General features: G+C 40.9%; 1 protein-coding gene, 3 non-coding genes and 1 pseudogene across 4 annotated transcripts; all 5 read right to left on the reverse strand.

Annotated features, from left to right (window-relative positions):
* LOC116763368 overlaps positions 1-11,739 on the reverse strand; it is a 106,037-nt pseudogene extending 94,298 nt beyond the window's left edge.
* A 105-nt stretch (positions 11,740-11,844) lies between these two features.
* LOC116763370 (40S ribosomal protein S12) lies at positions 11,845-14,512 on the reverse strand. The gene is made up of 6 exons (XM_032650963.1): positions 14,422-14,512; positions 14,242-14,292; positions 13,943-14,059; positions 12,900-13,002; positions 12,346-12,447; positions 11,845-11,938 (listed from the first exon to the last, which is right to left on the reverse strand). The coding sequence occupies exons 2-6, from the start codon at positions 14,253-14,255 to the stop codon at positions 11,876-11,878; spliced, it is 399 nt and encodes a 132-aa protein (XP_032506854.1). The 5' UTR covers positions 14,256-14,292; positions 14,422-14,512; the 3' UTR covers positions 11,845-11,875.
* On the reverse strand, positions 12,060-12,189 carry LOC116763850. Its single transcript, XR_004352661.1, has one exon. It is a non-coding gene; the product is annotated as a small nucleolar RNA SNORA33 (small nucleolar RNA).
* Positions 12,530-12,606, reverse strand: LOC116763851. The gene has a single exon (XR_004352662.1). It is a non-coding gene; the product is annotated as a small nucleolar RNA SNORD100 (small nucleolar RNA).
* Positions 13,645-13,718, reverse strand: LOC116763842. Its single transcript, XR_004352654.1, has one exon. It is a non-coding gene; the product is annotated as a small nucleolar RNA SNORD101 (small nucleolar RNA).
* Positions 14,513-18,847: the final 4,335 nt, after the last annotated feature.

The following is an 18,847-nucleotide window of genomic DNA, read 5'->3' on the forward strand; positions in this document are numbered from 1 at the left end:
CCGCCTTCCAATGCAGGGGACACGGGTTCAAGCCCTGGTCCATGAAGAGCCCATATGCCACAGAGCAACTAAGCCCGTGCACCACAACTACTGAGCCTGTGCTCTAGAGCCCACAAGCCACAACTACTGAACCCACGTGCCACAGCTACTGAAGCCTGTGTGCCTAGAGCCTGTGCTCCGCAACAAGCCAAACGCAATGAGAAGCCTGTGCACCTCAACAAAGGGTAGCCCTCACTCACTGCAACTAGAGAAAGCCCGCACACAGCAACGAAGACCCAACACAGCCAAAAATAAATAAATAAGTTCAAAAATAAATAAATAAGCTAAATGACTTTTCTAGGGTCTCATAATCACTAACTGGCAAAGCCAGGATTCACACCCAAGGATCCCACCCACTTACCCGACTATAAAGCCAGTGTGGGCTGAACAACCACTACATGTGTGTGTCTGTGTGTGTGTGTGTGTGTACACACGCATGTGTGCACCACTGCCATCCTCTTTTCAAGGGGATTGGTATAGACACTATAACAACCTATAGTAACCAATCTGATGCCCAGCTGTTGGCCCTACAGACACACCAAAAACCTGTCAAATCCCATTTTGAAGTCCTTAGTATGTCAAAAGGGATGAAAATTAGTACCAGTGTCTTTGTTCACAATTATTTAATGAGACCTAGCATACTGAAAAAAGGTGAAATGGGTTTTAAAATTAGATATTCCCTCCCTACTATGTATGGAGGCCAGGATAAACCTCTGACTGCATTGTGATTCAACATCTATGGTTTTCATTCATTCAAATTCACACTCAAGTCATTATTTCTGATGTAGTAACCCTGCCAGGGATATAAGCCACCAAGCGGTAGATGAAATTTCAGGTTCACCTTTGGATCTCTGCTGAATCCATAAGTGCTGTATTATGCATTTGTTAACCAAAGATTTTAATGGAAAGTGAGCATATTAAAAATGTTCTGATCAGTGCACAAAAGTCAAATTTATGCCATTACAAAAGGGTTGCTTTCTCAAATTGGTGGGGTGTGGGAAGAAACAGCAAGCATTGCCCAAAGCAGATTATATGCAGACATGAGGAAATTAAAGCTCAAAAGTTAATGAAAATGAGCAACAGAGATCCATATTTTAGAGGTCAGATTTTTGGAAATTATCTCCTAAATGAGATTTCTAAGAATATAGAATTTTTAAGTGAAAGTTGAGGCTGGAATGCAACTCGTCAATTTAAAATAATCCTTTGAATCTTTTCTTTCCTAACCAGGGTAAAGACCTAACATAAGCAGCAAGAAAACTTTCATATTTAGGCCTTCATTTTCTCCTCTTTTTTCTTAAAGCCAATACATGTTGATTCTCCAGGAACTTTTCCAATAGCTGGTTAAATTTCCTGAAGGAAGCTAAGAAAGAATACAAGTTCTTTATACACATATGAAAATTTATTTACACACACACACACACACACACACACACACACATACACATATTCCAGCAAAATATATCCAGGTTGCACACTGCAGGTTTGTATTCCCTGGAAGCTGCCTCCTCAAGGAGAGGTACCAAACTGGATGTTAAACAGAAGCTGAGGTCTTAAGACCTTGAGATCTATGGATTTACCAATCTAACCTTTTCTCTCCTGCACTAATACTACAACAAAACAGACAGGAGCAGTTCAGGTGCATATATGTACTTTTACTGACCTGAGTTACTTATTATTATTAAAATTCGTTCAGAAATTTGAGAAGAAATAAGGAAGATGTGTGTCTAGTATTATTAGAAAATTACTACTCCATAAAAAAAAAATAAAGATCAGAAAACCCACAGCTGTAGAGCCAACTTCTTTGTTAGGCATGTACAGCTTTCTAAAGCCCATAAAAATCTCAACATCTGACCCATTTCATTTTTACAAGGGAAGGGGCTATTACTCTGGAAAATACGCGTAAAACTCCGCAGCATTCAGAGGCATTAAACAGTTTTACTTCACATTTGTTTCCTGTGTATCCTGCTTGATAGACACACTGCAGCACCTGCTGCTATAACTCTGCTCTTCATCAGCTCCCACAGCCTTCTCTGTTCAGAAAGACTGGTTTGCACTGCTTTTCCAACAGCTGAGGTTATGCTGCCCTCTCCTGTTCACTGCACAGAATGTACTGAAATGACGCTCAAAAGGAACGCAAAGTGGTGTTGGATAAAACTAACTAGAGATTGTTCACTCTTTATTATAAAGGTTTTTTAAGCCAGTAAATTAAAACCAATTTTAATCAAGATGGCAATGCCATAGTAATTTTAAATTTGGTTTGTTTTAGATAGAAGCTATTCCAGAAGTTCTGAAGTCTTTATTTAAACATTAAACTGGTAGTTGACTTTTCTGAATATTGTTTTCATATTACCTAAATTGTAATGATCTATTTTGTACAATAAAATATTTTAAAACATTTTAAAACATTAAAAATAACAATCATATATGTTAAATTTTAATATTAGCTAAAGAATTCTCAGGAAATTGATTTCTCTCCAATGAGTCCAAATTTAGAAACACTCAAAAAGAAACAAGTAAGGGCTTCCCTGTTGGCGCAGTGGTTAAGAATCCGCCTGCCAATGCAGGGGACGTGGATTCGAGCCCTGGTCCGGGAAGATCCCACATGCCGCAGAGCAACTAAGCCCGTGCACAACTACTGAGCCCACGCTCTAGAGCCCGCGAGTCAGAACTACTGAAGCCCGCAAGCCCTAGAGCCCGTGCTCTGCAATGAGAAGCCACCACAATGAGAAGCCTGGGCACAACAATTAAGAGTAGCCTCCGCTCACCGCAACTAGAGAAAGCCCGCACACACCAACGAAGACCCAACACAGCCAAAAATAAATTTGGTTAATTTTTTTTTTTTAAAAGTAAGTGGAAGACAAAAGCTAACAACAGAAATTAGTCTTCCTTTGGAATTTTACCGAAGCACACATACAAGAAAATAAAGGAAGTTTTCAAAAGGTTCTTTTCATCTCTAAATTTCAGAATCTGAAAACATATCCACCAGAATTCCGTATCTCCAAAAAGTAGTTTTTCTTCTGCTCTCGGAATCAAGTATAAATCAGCAACACTGGCGTGTTAATGCAATTGTCTCCCCAGATTTTTGGGGACAGGAACTGCACTGTAGTCTAGGAAGAGAATCTGCATCTTATGCTCATTCATCTTAAAGAGACCTTTAAGAAGCAGGTTCTTCTCTGCCAACACTATAGAATGGACACCTAATCCAGGATTATTTTTAAGGCCAATTCCCCTACCAACCAACTATAGATAATGATACTCCTTTTTAAAGTTATTTATAACTGCTTCTGAAAATTAACATTAATTTATTAACTTTAATGGCAAGGCAAAGAACTAGCTGCAATCTTTTGTAAAATACACTCATTATTCACTTTGAGACAGGTTTTCTTCAAATCACGCTCTTATGGACAAATGCCTCCCCTTGTCTTCCCTTCTCTTTAAAGACACATCCTCGGATCTGCTAGTTCACCTGTGTATTAGGGGCCCAACAAGGGTTCCGTGGTAGATCCCTAGTTCTGGAAACTTCATCGCTCTACATCACTGTTGGTGGCCTAAATTAATGGGACAAGTACAGATCAGGAAAACACTGCACAAACTCAAAGTGCACAGTGCAAATGACCTGTGGGAGATGATGCTTGTCTATTTTGGCTTTGTATAAACATTCTTCCACATCTGTACACACCTCTTGTAGAAGCCAATAAATTGCCCTTGTTAGCTTATTTTTCATGCACTAAAAAGTGTTTCTGGGGCTTCCCTGGTGGCGCAGTGGTTGGGGGTCCGCCTGCCGATACAGGGGGTGTGAGTTCGTGCCCCAGTCCGGTCCGGGAGGATCCCACGTACCGCGGAGCGGCTGGGCCCATGAGCCATGGCCGCTGGGCCTGCGCGTCCGGAGCCTGTGCTCCGCAGCGGGAGGGGCCGCGGCTGTGAGAGGCCCGCGTAACAAAAAAAAAAAAAAAAAAAAAAGTGTTTCTGGACTCATAGTACGTTTAAGTTCTCATCCCTGATATTCTTCACCAATACACCCATATCAATTTACAAAGTATATTCCTTCCACATATATTAAATATAGAATATTTTAATCTTCAACAAAATGACAAATCCTATAATCAGTTTACCCACATGTCCAAGTCTGCTTGGAGCATATCCTGGGGTGTAGAGGCTCTGTCTTCTCAGCGGGAAAATGAGGGAACCAAATGAGATCATTTTTCAGGTCCTTCCAACTGAAAAGTTCAGATTGTAACTGCAAGCAGAGTCTGCAATGGGAGACTCATCACTTCAGGCCTAAACTCCCAGCCCAATTCTGTCTGAGTAAGAGAGAGCATCTCCAGAAACACAGCAAGAAAGTAGCAAGGCCACATTTTGGTCAGGCCACAGTTACTTCTAGAAAATAACACAACTAGTAATGATACTACTAACTCTAGAAAGTAATTTACCACAATCATGATTAATGATTACTTTAGATGACAGTATTAAAGAATATCACTTGTGTTATTAAGTAGAAGACTGTAATCGTTTTAATTCCCTAAATTTTGTATCATTTAGCAATAAACTAAGTTTGAGAAGTAATCATGTAGATATTATAGAAATATACTTTTTTTTTTACACAGAGCCCAGAATTACATTAAGAGCCCCTTCCTGGTAGGGCCTCTTCCAAGGACTAAAATCAAACATGAAGCAGGTTGGGCTTCCCTGGCAGCACAGTGATTAAGAATACACCTGCCAATGCAGGGGACACAGGTTCGAGCCCTGGTCCGGGAAGATCCCACATGCCATGGAGCAACTAAGCCCGTGCGCCACAACTACTGAACTTGTACTCTAGAGCCTGCAAGCCACAATTACTGAAGCCCACGCTCCTAGAGCCCGCGCTCTGCAACAGAAGCCACCACAATGAGAAGCCCACACTCACTGCAACGAGAAAGCCCGTGTACAGCAATAAAGACCCAACGCAGCCAAAAATTAATTTAAGAAAAAAAAACAGAAAACAAAAAACATGAAGCACGTTGAAGGACAGGGGCGTGGGTTCGACCCCTGGTCAGGGAAGCTCTCCATGCCCCGTGGTGCGGGCAAAAACAAAACCAAAAACATGAAGCAGTTTGGGAATCGCATAGGAGAGCAAAATGTTAAAAGAAATAGCTGTATTTCTTTGCACAACGGTTTACCTTTCATTATCAAAGTATCAAAGCAGAAATCAAGAAATCAGAATTATAGGGTTAAAGGAACAGTTTACATGCTCTTCCACTCAACGCTACATAGGGGTTTTGTTTGTTACATATTGTTTATATGTTGGGGAGATTTTGCTTTGGTTATTTTCTACTCTACATAAAGCAATATAAATCTTATTAAATATATATTCTCCCTTAAATAAGAGTTTGCATCTCTTATCCAAACTGGCTGTTAATTTTTCTAAATGTGAATGCCTTACTAGGAAGACAAGAGTTAAACTGTATAGGTAGGGTAAAATATTTTACTTTGCTGCTGAGAAAAAATTTCAACACACAAGTACAAATCTGGGGACTGGCAATGATTACGAGCACTTTCACTTGATTAATGTAACATTTCAGTTGAGACACCAAAGAAAATAACTACTGGGGTTCTACCCAATGCAATAAAAGATAACTGGTCAGCTAATACTCAACTCAATTATACTTATTTTCGACTGATTTATAATGTTAAGTGAATGCTCACCTTCCAAAATCAAAGGTGAATGTTCACATTTTCTTTTTTAACTGAAGAAAATAATGTGTAGAATAAATCAATCCTTTGTACTAGTTTATAGGCAACTGAACACGTCTTCTCTCCCTCCCTCCCCTCCCCTCCCATCTCCCTCCTTCCTTCTCTCTCCCTGTCTCCCTCTCCTCCTCCCCACTCCTCTCCCCCACCCCTCAGAAATACAGCTTGCTTTTAAAATGTTGCCTTCACTTCCCACAAATAATCTGTACTCTTACTTGCAAATGGTCATTATGCCCTGGACGGTCCTGGGATTTATCAGGCAGGCAGGTTTCTGCTTCATTGAAGAATCTGCTGCGCTCTGTTATACGGCTCTGACGGGAGAAACACCCTCAGCAGTTTTACCAAAACACAGAAGTTTCTTTGAAGAGCAGCTCATTTCTTACCTGCTTTATTTTTACTACCACCCAAAAGGAACTGAATGTTAGCTAAACCTCCATCTGCCCTGCAGTCTATTACCCAAGACTCCACATGGCAGCAACGCAACCTGTGACACTTCGAATGAGCCTCACTTCACAGGACACTAGGCAACAATAAAGGTAATAAGTATATTTATGCCTTGGTAAGTTACTTTAAAATGTAAAACATTTCACATAAACTGTTTCCTCTCCACGTAGGGCTCTGAACTTTGCTTATGCATGTTAATATCATCCACATTACCATTCTCATGTTTACTTGAAAATTAAATTTCTCTTTACATGACAGAAAATTGGAATATAAAATTTTGAATTGGATAATTTAATTTCAAAACCCTAGCTTGTGGGTGGGGATAGAAAAGGTTTTATTTCTGCTTAAAAATTATACATGTACTCCCTCCTGAAATTGGTGTAACTGCAACACTTTATGACGTATGTGTGGGTAAATACCTCCCAGCAAGACACAACATGCACCTATTTAGCAAAACATCTGCTGAACCCCAGAACTCACCAAGTATATGCAAGCATCAAATCTAAGAAAAGACAGAATGTTTAATTTGCAGCATTCTGTATGTCAATACTCGATTTTCCCCTTACGGTTCTCGTATTTATGTGCATTTTGCTCCTTTTAACCTGGTGGCAGCACTGTGAAATATCACAGGTCTTTTACCCCATATTTCTCTAACAAGCCAACCAGGTACAAACAGGATTTTTTATCTGTTTGTAAATTTTAGTTGGGAGCAGTTGAGTTGAAAGAAGGAAAAATAAAAAGCCAAATACTACATTTGTGTAAGGTTTAGTTCCTATCACTCATACAATACTGTGCTGTTGGCATGTCTCAATAAACAAGCTTCAGAAAGAAATTTACTGCAGTGTAAAAAGTTTCCCTGAATTCACATGCTTTTTACTGTTCCCAAGCCTCATACTGGCTTTTAAATTTTCAGACTCTTAGAGCTGTGTACCCCATATTGTGATAGGATACGTTTCTCTACCCTGCTCCCTAGAGTAGAGCTGGAGGGATGGGAAGTTGAGACAACTTGGCACCATTCTAGTTTAGAAGAGGCCCAGCTTGAGATTCACTTTTGTTGCCAGAAAAAAAGGAACATGAGAAATTAAAGTGTCAAAAGAGGCGGGGGAGTTTAAGCCCGAGAAGGAAACCCACAAATTAAATGACTAAACAAATAGGCAGGTCAAATCTATTCATCCAACAGATAATAAGAGTACCTATTACACCAAGCACTACTCTAGGCACCAGAGATTACAGCACAGGACAAAGTCAGTGCTTCCATGGAGTTATACTGTGGATTATAATCTCCAGAGTATGGCTGTTGCCTTGATGCTCTCCAAATTATGCCCATTTTTCCAGAACAGGCTTGCTCTGAAACCTTTTAGTCTTCAGGTAGCTTCAGACAAATTCTCATTTAGTGGAAGAGAAAGGGGCCTAACAAGAACATACAGTCCACTATCACAGAGCAAAACCTTTTCCTCTAGGAATATGTAGTCTCTATTTCTTAACTGTATATAAAATAACTAGTCACCTCTACTGACAACCTCCCAAAGCACAAGTTGAATTGACCTCACCAGCTGGGGAGTGTGGATTCTACAATATCAAGACAAAGAGCAAGAGCAACGAGAAATAGTAAACTAAAGCCCAACAATTTTCAAGGAGTGGGAGGAGAATCTTTTCCTAAGGGGAGCCTGCTGTATAGTCTGTGCTTATCTCCACTTCTTTTACTGATGGGTCCCTCTGACACTAGCTTCTTACTGCCCTCTGCTGGGTAGGTCTGAACTCTCTCTTAAAGCTGCCCTGTCGTATCCAAGTGCTATTTTACTAGACAAGTAAATTCACATGTTCACAAAACATACAAAAATTTTTAGTTTTATATTAATGCTACTTAAAATTAATCCTAAGACTATCTTGTTCGATTCTTTCATTTCTTTAATTAAGAATGTTTTCTTACTACAAAAGCAATACATATTAAAGAAAAAAAAAAAGGAAAACCAAAATACCCACCTTTCCAGAAGTAACCATTAAAAAACCTGAATGTATACCCTTCCAACCTCTTTTCTCTGAAAGCATGTGCTTTTTTTTTTAACAAAATGTGGTCTTACTGTATGTTTTAACTATTGCTTTAATACACTGACAAATAACCTTCCATTCTGTCCATTTTTACGGCACCATAATACTCCATTATGTAGATGTATCACATTTTACGTAATTGTTCCCCTCCTTCAACCAAGTCCTACCGAGTTCTGTAGTAAGCATACTTATAGCTATAACCATTCTTTCACTTGTAATTGGTCAATGAATGGGTTAACTAAATTGATGCTTTATAATTTTTCTCACCCTTTATCAGAAAATGAAAGGTTAACAGAACCTCCCGGGTTGGTAGGGCCACAAAATAACCACCAGTCTCCACCTTCACGTTTCATAACTGAGTTTAGTTCCCAAAGAGGAAACCCGAGACTCAGCTTCTACCTATAAAAGCACTTCCCTACTCTTGTTTATCCCGTTCCCAAAGCCAATTTGCCACTGAAAACAAATTAGGAATGCGGTGATGAAAGTGGCCAGTGAACAAGGGGCAAAAGAAATGTCAAGAAACAACACTCTTAAGGCATGTTTCATACGAACTAAGAGAGCTTAAAAGATTGCCCCTTTAGTGCAGGTCTTAATAATTCCTAGGGTCACCCACCTCCCTCATTTCTAACCTTTTCAAGCAAAAGCCAGGTTGTAATGCAACTTTAACCAGCAGACTCGGCCCTGTTATGTTTTGGGTAAAAAAACTGGCTGAGACATCTCACTTGTGGTATGATAAAGTTTTAATTTAGGTGTGCTTATGCCATTTGAAGTGTAAGCCACTGTTGTTTAAAAAGGACTGATTTCTGCCTGGGGAGCACCAGTACCACCAATCCTTCTGAACACTGATGTGTTAATATTTATGTAGTCCAAGCCCTAAATACCTGATCACCCTCTGTACAATTATTCTTCAATTTTGACTGTGACCATCCCCCTCTGCCCCCAGCACCTGGCCACCGGCAACGAGTCAGACTTCATCCAAGTTTCTCTCTAGGAGGCTGGGGAAGCCTGGTGGCATCTCTTGGGTACCTGCATAGCCCAGCCATGATGCCTCCATTGCTCTTGCTAGAAATTACTCCTGCAAATGCCATATTGCCTTGTGGACTGGGCTTTATGAGGACCCCAGCTGGGAAGACAATGCCCTACCCCACTGAGCCATCACCCTGCCCCACCCTCAGCCTGGAATGAAGACTGTGATCTTACTTCCCCTCCTTGGTTAAATATCCTCTCCTTCCTCCTCTATGAAGAGGGCAGGAAGACACAAAGCTTGCCTGTGCTTAACATATTCCTTGAGCCCAACTTTTTGCACTCTCATCCATAAAGAAAAAAGAAATTCAAGCTCCATTTCAAGGGCTAGTCTTCAGTAAGACAGATGTTTCCCCATTTCTAGGGTTCATAACACCTCTGCCTATGTTTTCATTGCCTCAACAACCCAGTTTAAGATAGACAAATTCTTGTTTTTAATGGACACCTACCTAATACAGCCTTTTTACAATTTTTCTATGGATGTCCTGATTATTTTTAAAAGAATTTAAAGTGGTTTACCAAAAATACACGTAATAGAAATTTTAATAAAATCAGGACCAGGCAAAAATTTTTTAAGTATAAGAGTTAAGAACAAAGAAAATGGATTTGGCTTGGAGGTTTCCTTGCAACCCAGTGAAAGGGGAGTCTCACGAGCGATGCCCTCAAACTATTATTTTCCCCAGTAAGAGAATGAAGACATCTGCTTCTGCCCTGGCACCTTTGCATGGATGGCCTCCCTCATGAATCCCATAGAAGCTATAGACAAGTCACAATTTCAAGGCTAAAGCTATGTTCCTTTGAGCTGGGTTTTGAAGACTGCCAGGGAGACAAAAAAGAAAGGTACTTCAGGCAAAGGCAGAAAGACCTAACAGATTTAGTCATGAGAAAAAGGATTATCACTTCACGGCAACTGAGCAGTGCGGATGAAAAACTGGGGCCATTGCCACCTGGAGTCTACAGGCTATAAAAGGCAGAGGTGGGGCAGAGGACATCCGAGGGCTCTGGCTTGGGAAATCGACAGGAAGTAACACAAAAAAATGTTAAAACTTGGTGCAGAGCTTGGCATACATTAGCAGGTCAACAGCTCTTCCCCTTCCTCTCACAAAAAGCACCGACCTTAAGGGGACGATAAAATCACTGAGGCACACCAAACTTGAAGGTTTTCACAGGGTGCTGTCTAGTGTGCACCATTAGTGTAGTGCTGATAAAAGACAAACGAAGTGCAAACCGTCCCAGGCTGGCCTTAGAGAAGTGAACAGGACCAGCCTGACCTCTGGAACTATTACAATAGAAGGGGTGGGCAGAGGGATAAACAAGGGACTGAGGTACAGCATGGCAAAGGCCAAAGTAGACCACAAATAAAATTTTCTAAGAAGTCAGGAAGAGGGCAAAAGAAAAAGGTCATCAAGAAGCTAGTTTGACCGTAAGTGTCTTGGTGACCGTAACATTCTAGCAGACAGAAGCCAGAAAACACACTGAAAGTTAATTTTCAACAATGGACTTAGCCAGGTAGTATCTACAGTAAGATAAGGTCAAGGGTAGAATATTTCTTTAAGTGTGTTTTGTAGCTCAGCTGACAGCAGATATGGAAATATCGAAAAACCAATGCTGATGTAATCCCAAATCAGAGTTAACATTCAGCAAACAGATTAGCTTCAAAAAGTCTTCCCAGCACTAATTTCAAAAAGGGGTGAATATGAAAATGCACTTTGCTGTAATCCAACAGTTTTCCCTAGCCTGAATTACACAATTTCCCATAAAGGATCAAACAAAACTATGGTTTTTCCACTGCATCAACAGACTCAAAGAGCACCAAATACAGCATAGGGACTCAAAATGTTAAGCAGACAGTGATATAAAGAAATCACAATTAAAAGCAAACTAAATTCATTTTCCCTTCACATGTGCCCTATAACTGTATAGTAGGACAAGCAAACCAGGGGAGAGAAACTCAAAAGTACCCCCAGTTGGCAATTTACGAGGGATTCCAATTTTAAGACTTCCATTAGTCCTACCTGGTTCAACATTTCGTACTCACACAAACAAACCCAACTTGATCCAGGCTTGAAGTACATGGGTCACCATTACTTCTCCCTACTATTTTTAGAGGGACTAGAAATACATAGAAACACATCTTGTTTCTGTGGCTAATATTTAGGTAAATAAGACACTCTTGACCTTCCCTAACGGGCATGTGCATTAAGCGCACCTGGACTTCATGTACCTTCTAGTGTCCCACAGCCTAAATCCAATCCAGCTTTAGGATTTTAAGTTATTGACACCCACACTTGACTAGCCTCAACCCATTTCTCTTGGTCCTAGGATGGTCATAGTCGTGATAAATGTCCACACCCAAGAAACCCTGTCACCAATACCTCACTGTAAGCCTATCTTCACTTGGGCTCTTCTACTTGCCAACACTGAAGTTACTTACTGGTTGGGAGAAAAGGCTTTCAGTTAGAACCAGGCGACAGAGCATGCTTCCAGTTATTTTGCAATGAATATCTTTTGTTCTTCATTAACAGGGACCTTACTTTACTGCCCCAAATAAAAAACCAGAGATAAGGAACAAGAGCCTAGTTTTTTTATTTGATCATTTCTTGCATTTGAAGTACTCCTCGATGACATCCTTGGCCTGAGACTCTTTGCCATAGTCCTAAAAAAAACATATGTGATTTTACTAATTTAGAAACTCAACTAAATTGTTAGCACTAGTTATAATGAAGCTTTTAAAAAAATCAGCACGCCTCGTGAAAATGCTTCCCACCATTAAAATGTCTTGTAGCCATTTTCAGGGACCTTAAAGACTTCAATGTCTTTAAGGCTCGTAACATGGCTTTCCTATTGCCAGCATTTTCTAAATTTCTGCAGAAACACATTCAGGTAAGCAGATTCATTGGCTGGCTTAACTATGTCTTATTTCCCTTTTCTGCAAGGCAGAAAGCTTTTTCTAAGTTTGCTGAGGATTACGCATTTTTTGCTTCGAAGAGATTCTTGACTTAACTCACAGTGAAGCGCGTCTACCCAGCGCAGCCTTCACCCCGCACACCGGTACCGACTTACCTTAACCACCACACAGCTGCAGCCAACCACTTTACGGGGTTTCCCCTCTCTGTCAATTTTACAGAGGCCTACCCATTCCCCTAGTTTCTTGTTGTCATCAACCTATCAGGGGGGAATAAAAACAAAGATCACCACACTCCAAGACTTTAATGCTATTGGTAACACAGTACGTTATATGAAGGTAGCTGTAGTCAGAGAGGGTGACATGGCAGTTTCCTCATATCAGTTCAGTAGAGGGAGCCAGTTGTCATCATGCACAGCACCAAGACCCCCCTATCAACACCCTACCTGTCTTTTGTTCTGTACCAACATAAAATTAGCATTTAATTCTGCAGGAATAAAAATGTCTCTAGAACTAGTTTTATCGTATCCAACAATGCCAAATTTGTGACGCTTTTCACAGCTGCAGAAAACAAAGAGCTCGTTACAAAATTTGCTCTGGTATGACAAAAATCACTATGGATAGCATTTATGTGGACACATGTCCCTAACTGGCCCAATTTCCATTAAGCTACTTTCGCTTTCAGAAAAACCAAATTCAATGAGAAACTTACCTTAATCAGGTTGATTTGGTGCTCAGCACAAAGGGCCTCCACCAGCTTGACATACATAGGCTCATCACAGTTGGATGCAAGCACACAGAGATGGGCTTGGCGCCTGAAATGCAAATCCAACAGTAGATGTTAAAATTCAGATCTAAATCCACTACTGTGCTTTAGAAGAGTTATCTTTGCACTGGCTACACTGGCAAAACATAAGCAGCCACTGAAGAATACAACTTTAGTTTGACGTAGCTACCACCAGGCATATGTTCCTTAACTTCATCTACAGAATCACCCTGTCTTCAGTAACTCTTAAAACTTCAAATGTTATATATAGGAACTAGTTTACTAAGTTGTTACCTGTTACTAGCCCAGACCCTTAATATTGCAGTGTTTTCAAGGTACAAATAGTAGACTCGTATCAGGAACTTTCCAACAAGTGCTGTCTTCACTGGATTCAACTGGCCAACCTACACCAAATTGAATAGACTTAAATTTACCTAATAACCCTTTCACGACATTTAAGTTCAGCTCTAATAGTTAACAGCTGTTTTACCAATGTTACCCACCCAGAGACCTCACTGAGTAAATTTAGTTATCCCACACCCACATTGGTCTCCACAGCTACTATACAAAGTTCATACCAAAACCAGATGTTTCTGCCACTTGATTATAATGGTTTTAATTTGCAGAAGTACTAAATAAAAGTTCCCACCTATCCCCTAAATAACAGTGAAATTAGCCCCAAAAGCTACAGGTTTGTCAGACTATTAGTTTTCACTCATAAAAGGAGTGAAGGGGTATCCGACAATTTTAAGTCATCATTCAAACACTGTAGTTTCACTTTAGGAATCAAGTGCTCATCCCCATTCCAAACCCACACGCCTTAGGTGGGTCATTAGAGACCTGAGTTCTGATACCTTTTCCTAGGTTTCCTGTAGAACGGATGCCATTCAGAACCTCTGTGCTAACACCATGAACTTCACGCTTTCTTCCCTCGGCTGCAGTTTTGTTCCGGTTCCAACACCCCACCGTATTGAGACTGATACACGTACTTGTCTAAGGCTTTGGCAGCTTCGCGAATTCCACGTGCTAGGCCATCGTGGATGAGGGCGGTCTTCAGCACCTCTTGCAGAGCAGTATTAACGTCCATTACACCTCCAGCAGCAATGCTGAAAAATAAACAAATTAAGCTATTAATAAGTTCCCGCACACCATCTAACGCCTTGCACTTAGCAGTCATCAGCGAGGTAGGTCAGACGCGCTTTAAGGCGCCACGGCCGACCCAGAGCCCCGCACTACCGGCTCGAAGCCCATGCCTGGGCCGCACCACCACCCCGGGCCCTGGGCTCACCCTTCCTCGGCCATGGCGGTGGGTTACGGGTGGAGCCGAATCTTGAATGCACTACAACACAAAAAGCAAAAAAGCGGTTGATAAATAGATTCAATTTAAGTGTAACTATTCATCGTCAATTCCAGACAAAAAACAGCGAGCCACGCTTCGTAAACACCACCCTCGATTCCCTCCACTCACCCCGCGCCTCGGCCTCCGCGCGGTTCCGCGGCGGCAGGGAAAGAGAACGAACGTAACCTCAAGACGGTATTTAAGGGTTTCCCAGGACCCCTAGGCGCATGTGCACTCCCTTCCGTGCAAGAGCTGGCTCTGGCAGTGCCGGTCTCGAGAATTTCTGTTTCCGGATTGAGGTGGCTCTGAGACAGGGGTCCTGCTAGCCTTCTAGCAGGACCGGTCACGACTCTGTTCGGCAGTCATTGGACCGCACAACAGGCACTAACGCGGGCAGCCTCCCAACGTCATTCCCAGCCGGGGCCCGCGGAGGCCCAGAGAACTCGTCCTACGGAGCGCGAGAAGGGCCAAGCTCTCCTGTCTGCGCGATCTTGTAAGTCCCGCGGAGCCCAGGCTCTGTCGGAACACCAGTTTTAACCCCTTCTGACACTATAATTGTAATTTCCTATCGACCCCACCAACTGGGCCTCCCTGAGCTGCACACTCTCTCCCTTCAATTTTAAGTCATTCTGAATGTTCATGAATTTTTCATTCTGTGGGTGGTCTTAGCCCGCGCGCGCGTCTGTCTGTTTTCATGAAACGAAAGCTCGCTACTTCTGAGCGCATTGCAAATTCCACTTTCCCGGCGACTGTTAGTTAAGTGGAACCTCTGGCCAGCCCGGTGGTTGGTTACGGTTTCCTAATATAGTTCGTTCTAAAAGAAGGTTTGTTTGTTTGTTTTCTTTTTCTTTTTAACACTAAGTTGTCCCCTGGATTCGTAACCCCGTCCAAATCGGGATTTAACAGGTGCATTGAAACACCTGCAATGTACCATACGTAGGGACAGGGTCTGGAAATACAGAGATGAAAACGTAGTCTTTGAGAAATCCGGCGTTAATTTCGCCTTCCAGGACTGACGGAGTTAGTGCAATCTGAGAAGTCAGTTTTAACTCTGATTTTCCCGGGAAGCAGCATTCTGAATTTTGCATTCATTGGCCATTCCCCTACCAGCACTTGCAACGCAAATACATGAAATACAGCCAAATGTAATCAGTACCGTCCTTTTTCTAGTGTTTTGTCTTCCTCTTCTGACAAGTCGCCAAGACAGCAATTAAGCAGTTCATAGGTGCCAGCACTGTGCATACAGTGAGCAGCCAAGAGCAAACAGATAACGTTAGATTCTTGAGTGCTGTGAAGAAGGCAAAAATGTGTAACGTGGTAAGAGTGTGAGGTAGAGTTAGCCAGAATAGTGATATACTGGAATTTTAATAAATTAATATCTTTCATTTTTAACTATTAAGTTTTCATTTTAAAAGTGTTGAAACTGCTTCTTTCCATCCATGACTCATCCTAAAAAGTTGTTCACTTTACTTATTCATTTAACTATTGAACTTTTGCTTTAAAAAAAAAAAAATACTGCAGGGGCTTCCCTGGTGGCACAGTGGTTAAGAATCCCCCTGCCAATGCAGGGGACACGGGTTCGAGCCCTGGTCCGGGAAGATCCCACATGCCGCGGAGCAACTAAGCCCGTGCGCCACAACTACTGAGCCTGTGCTCTACAGCCCATGAGCCACAACTACTGAGCCTGCGTGCCACAACTAATGAAGCCCAGGCACCTAGAGCCCGTGCTCCACAACAAGAGAAGCCACCACAATGAGAAGCCCGCACACCGCAACAACGAAGAGTAGTCCCCACTTGCCGCAACTAGAGAAAGCCCATGCGCAGCAACAAAGACCCAACGCAGCCGAAGATAATAAATAAATTAATTTTAAAAAATACTGCAGAGTTTATGAAGATGAGAATGTTTATTTCTGCTGCTCTCATGTTTGTGGTGGGATTAAGATTTGAGCCAAAGATGAGGATACCTAAAGGCCTCAGGGGATGTACAAAGTGGGAAGGTAAGAGAAGGCCTTTAGACTGTGGCAGCGTTAGAAACTGTCTAAAAAAAAAAGAAACAGAAAAAAGAGAAAGGATTTCAAACAGGAAGGGTAGAAGGAAAGAAATTATTCTAAGTGAAGAAAAGAGTAAGGCCAAAGGCATGGATACCCCCTTGTCTTTTTTACCTTAACATGTATCTTTGAAAGGAAATGTGATAGTGTTTCAGCAAATTTTTCATCTAAAGTTAATAAAAGTTAATATGCTAAGCATATAAGTAGATTTCTAACCCACCCACCCCCAAAAAAATCTTAAGGAGGGGGCACAGAATTTGGTAAAGACATGGGAAAATAATCATTGCCAAATAACGTATTTATATAGGGGAAAAATGATTAAATACCTTTTAGACTCAGGTATCATGGGCCTTAATATTTCACCTTAATAAATGCTTTTTCTATCAGTTTGAAACTTCCCTTCTTAGAACTGGAGCTGCATTTTTGTTTTGATGTCCTAGTCATATAACTGGTTCTAATCTCAGGGATAAAGTTAAAGGGCACACTAATGATTCAAGGATTCTCTAATATAGATTCTCCTACTTCACTATTTTAAGGTCACACCCTCTCCATTTTAGATATTGCCAAAGGTGAAAGGCAAACCAAATAGAACATAATAGGTAGAGTCGCTCTCATACCAGCAGATCATAATATTACTTACGTAATGATTACATACATAATCAAAAAAAACTTACATAATGTACACAAATGTGTATCTGAAATACACATGAAAAATAAATTCTAAAGTTTATTTTAGAAACAATAATGATAATAAGTAATTTTGTTTAGTACTTTCTACATGCCAGTTTATGTGCTAAATTATTATCATATATTTTCTCCCTTAATCACTGAAATTCCATGTGGTAGTGTGGTGTTAGCCCCCTTTAACAGGGAAAGAAACTCAGAGAGTTGCCCAAGATCATACAGCCAGTAAATGTGGAAACTGATATTTGAGCCCAATTGACTTCAAAGATCATGCTTCTAACCCTTCAGCCATTTGGATGATTGCCCAACTGTGGGAGGGAGATCATAGATTTCAAAGATAACTCTTTGCACCTTACATTTGGCAACGGTATGACTGGTTCTACCTTATTGTGCTAAAAAGTCACGCAATTGGAGAAAGGGAATATTGGAGTGTTAGAAAAAGAGAGAGCAGTAGAAATTTGGGTTTCTGAATCATCCAAGCGTAGATGTATAAGTTAGCTAGGGCTGCCGGAACAAAGTATCACAAACTGGTAGCGTAAACAACAAAGTTATCCTCTCACGGTTTTGAAGGCAGGAAGTTTGAAATTAAGGTATCTGCAGCATTGGTTACTTATAAGGCCATGAGGGGGAATCTGTTCCATGCATTCCTCTTTATTTTCTGAGGTTTGCCAGCAAACTTGGTGTTCCTTGGCTTGTAGCAGTGTAACTCCAATCTTCACATGATGTTCTCCCTGTGTACATATCTGTCTCTGTGTCCAAATTTTTTCCTTTTTATAAGGATACCATTATACTAGATTAGGGGCTCACCCTATGCCAGTATGACCTCATCTTAATTAATTACATCTAGAACAATTCTATTTCCAAATAAGGTCTTGATATGGGGTGCTGAGGTTGGGACTTTAAGCTTTGTATTTTGGGGGGACACAATTCAACCCACGACAGATGTGAAAGAAGAAGGGGATGTAGAACAGATTAAATGATAGGAAAGATCTTTGAGTTGAACTGCAAAAAGTTTTCTTGAAAGACTAGAGCTGGCACTATGGAAAACAGTATGGAGGTTCCTTAAAAAACTAAAAATAGAACTACCATATGACCCAGCAATCCCACTATTGGGCATATACCCTGAGAAAACCATAATTCAAAAAGACACATGCACCCCAATGTTCACTGCAGCACTCTTTGCAATAGCCAGGTCATGGAAGCAACCTAAATGTCCATCAACAGAGGAATGGATAAAGATGTGGTACGTATATACAATGGAATATTACTCAGCCATAAAAAGGAATGAGATTGGGTCATTTTTAGAGATGTGGATGGACTTAGTGTCAAACAAAGTGAAGTAAGTCAGAAAGAGAAAAACAAATACTGCATATTAATGCATATATGTGGAATCTAGAAAAATGTTATAGATGAACTTATTTGTAAAGCAGAAATAGAGACATAGACGTAGAGGACAAATGTATGGATACTAAGGGGGAAGAGGAGGGTGGGAGGAATTGGGAGATTGGGATTGACATATATACACTATTGATACTATGTCTAAAATAGATAACTAATGAGAACATACTGTATAACACAGGGAACTCTACTTAATGCACTGTGGTGACCTAGATGGGGAGGAAATCCAAAAAAGAGGGGATAGATGTATATGTACAGCTGATTCATTTTGCTGTACAGTTGAAACTAACACAACATTGTAAAGCAACTATACTCCTATAAAAACCAACTTAAAAAAAGAAAGAAAGAAAGACCAGCACTGGTAACAGAAGCTAAACCAGTACACACGAAAGATTTTATATCATGGGGTGGTGGGGTCCAGTTGA

This window comes from Phocoena sinus, chromosome 12 (genome assembly GCF_008692025.1).
Source record: "Phocoena sinus isolate mPhoSin1 chromosome 12, mPhoSin1.pri, whole genome shotgun sequence".
Taxonomy (NCBI): Eukaryota; Metazoa; Chordata; class Mammalia; order Artiodactyla; family Phocoenidae; genus Phocoena; species Phocoena sinus.

Bases quoted from the DNA above. Each gene is read 5' to 3' on its own strand.
- LOC116763370 (XM_032650963.1), bottom strand. The intron at 12,448-12,899 runs GTAAGTTTCTCA...CCCCCCTGATAG, and splicing joins ACCAAATCAACCTGATTAAG to GTTGATGACAACAAGAAACT. The intron at 11,939-12,345 runs GTAAGTCGGTAC...TGTTTTTTTTAG, and splicing joins GCAGCTGTGTGGTGGTTAAG to GACTATGGCAAAGAGTCTCA.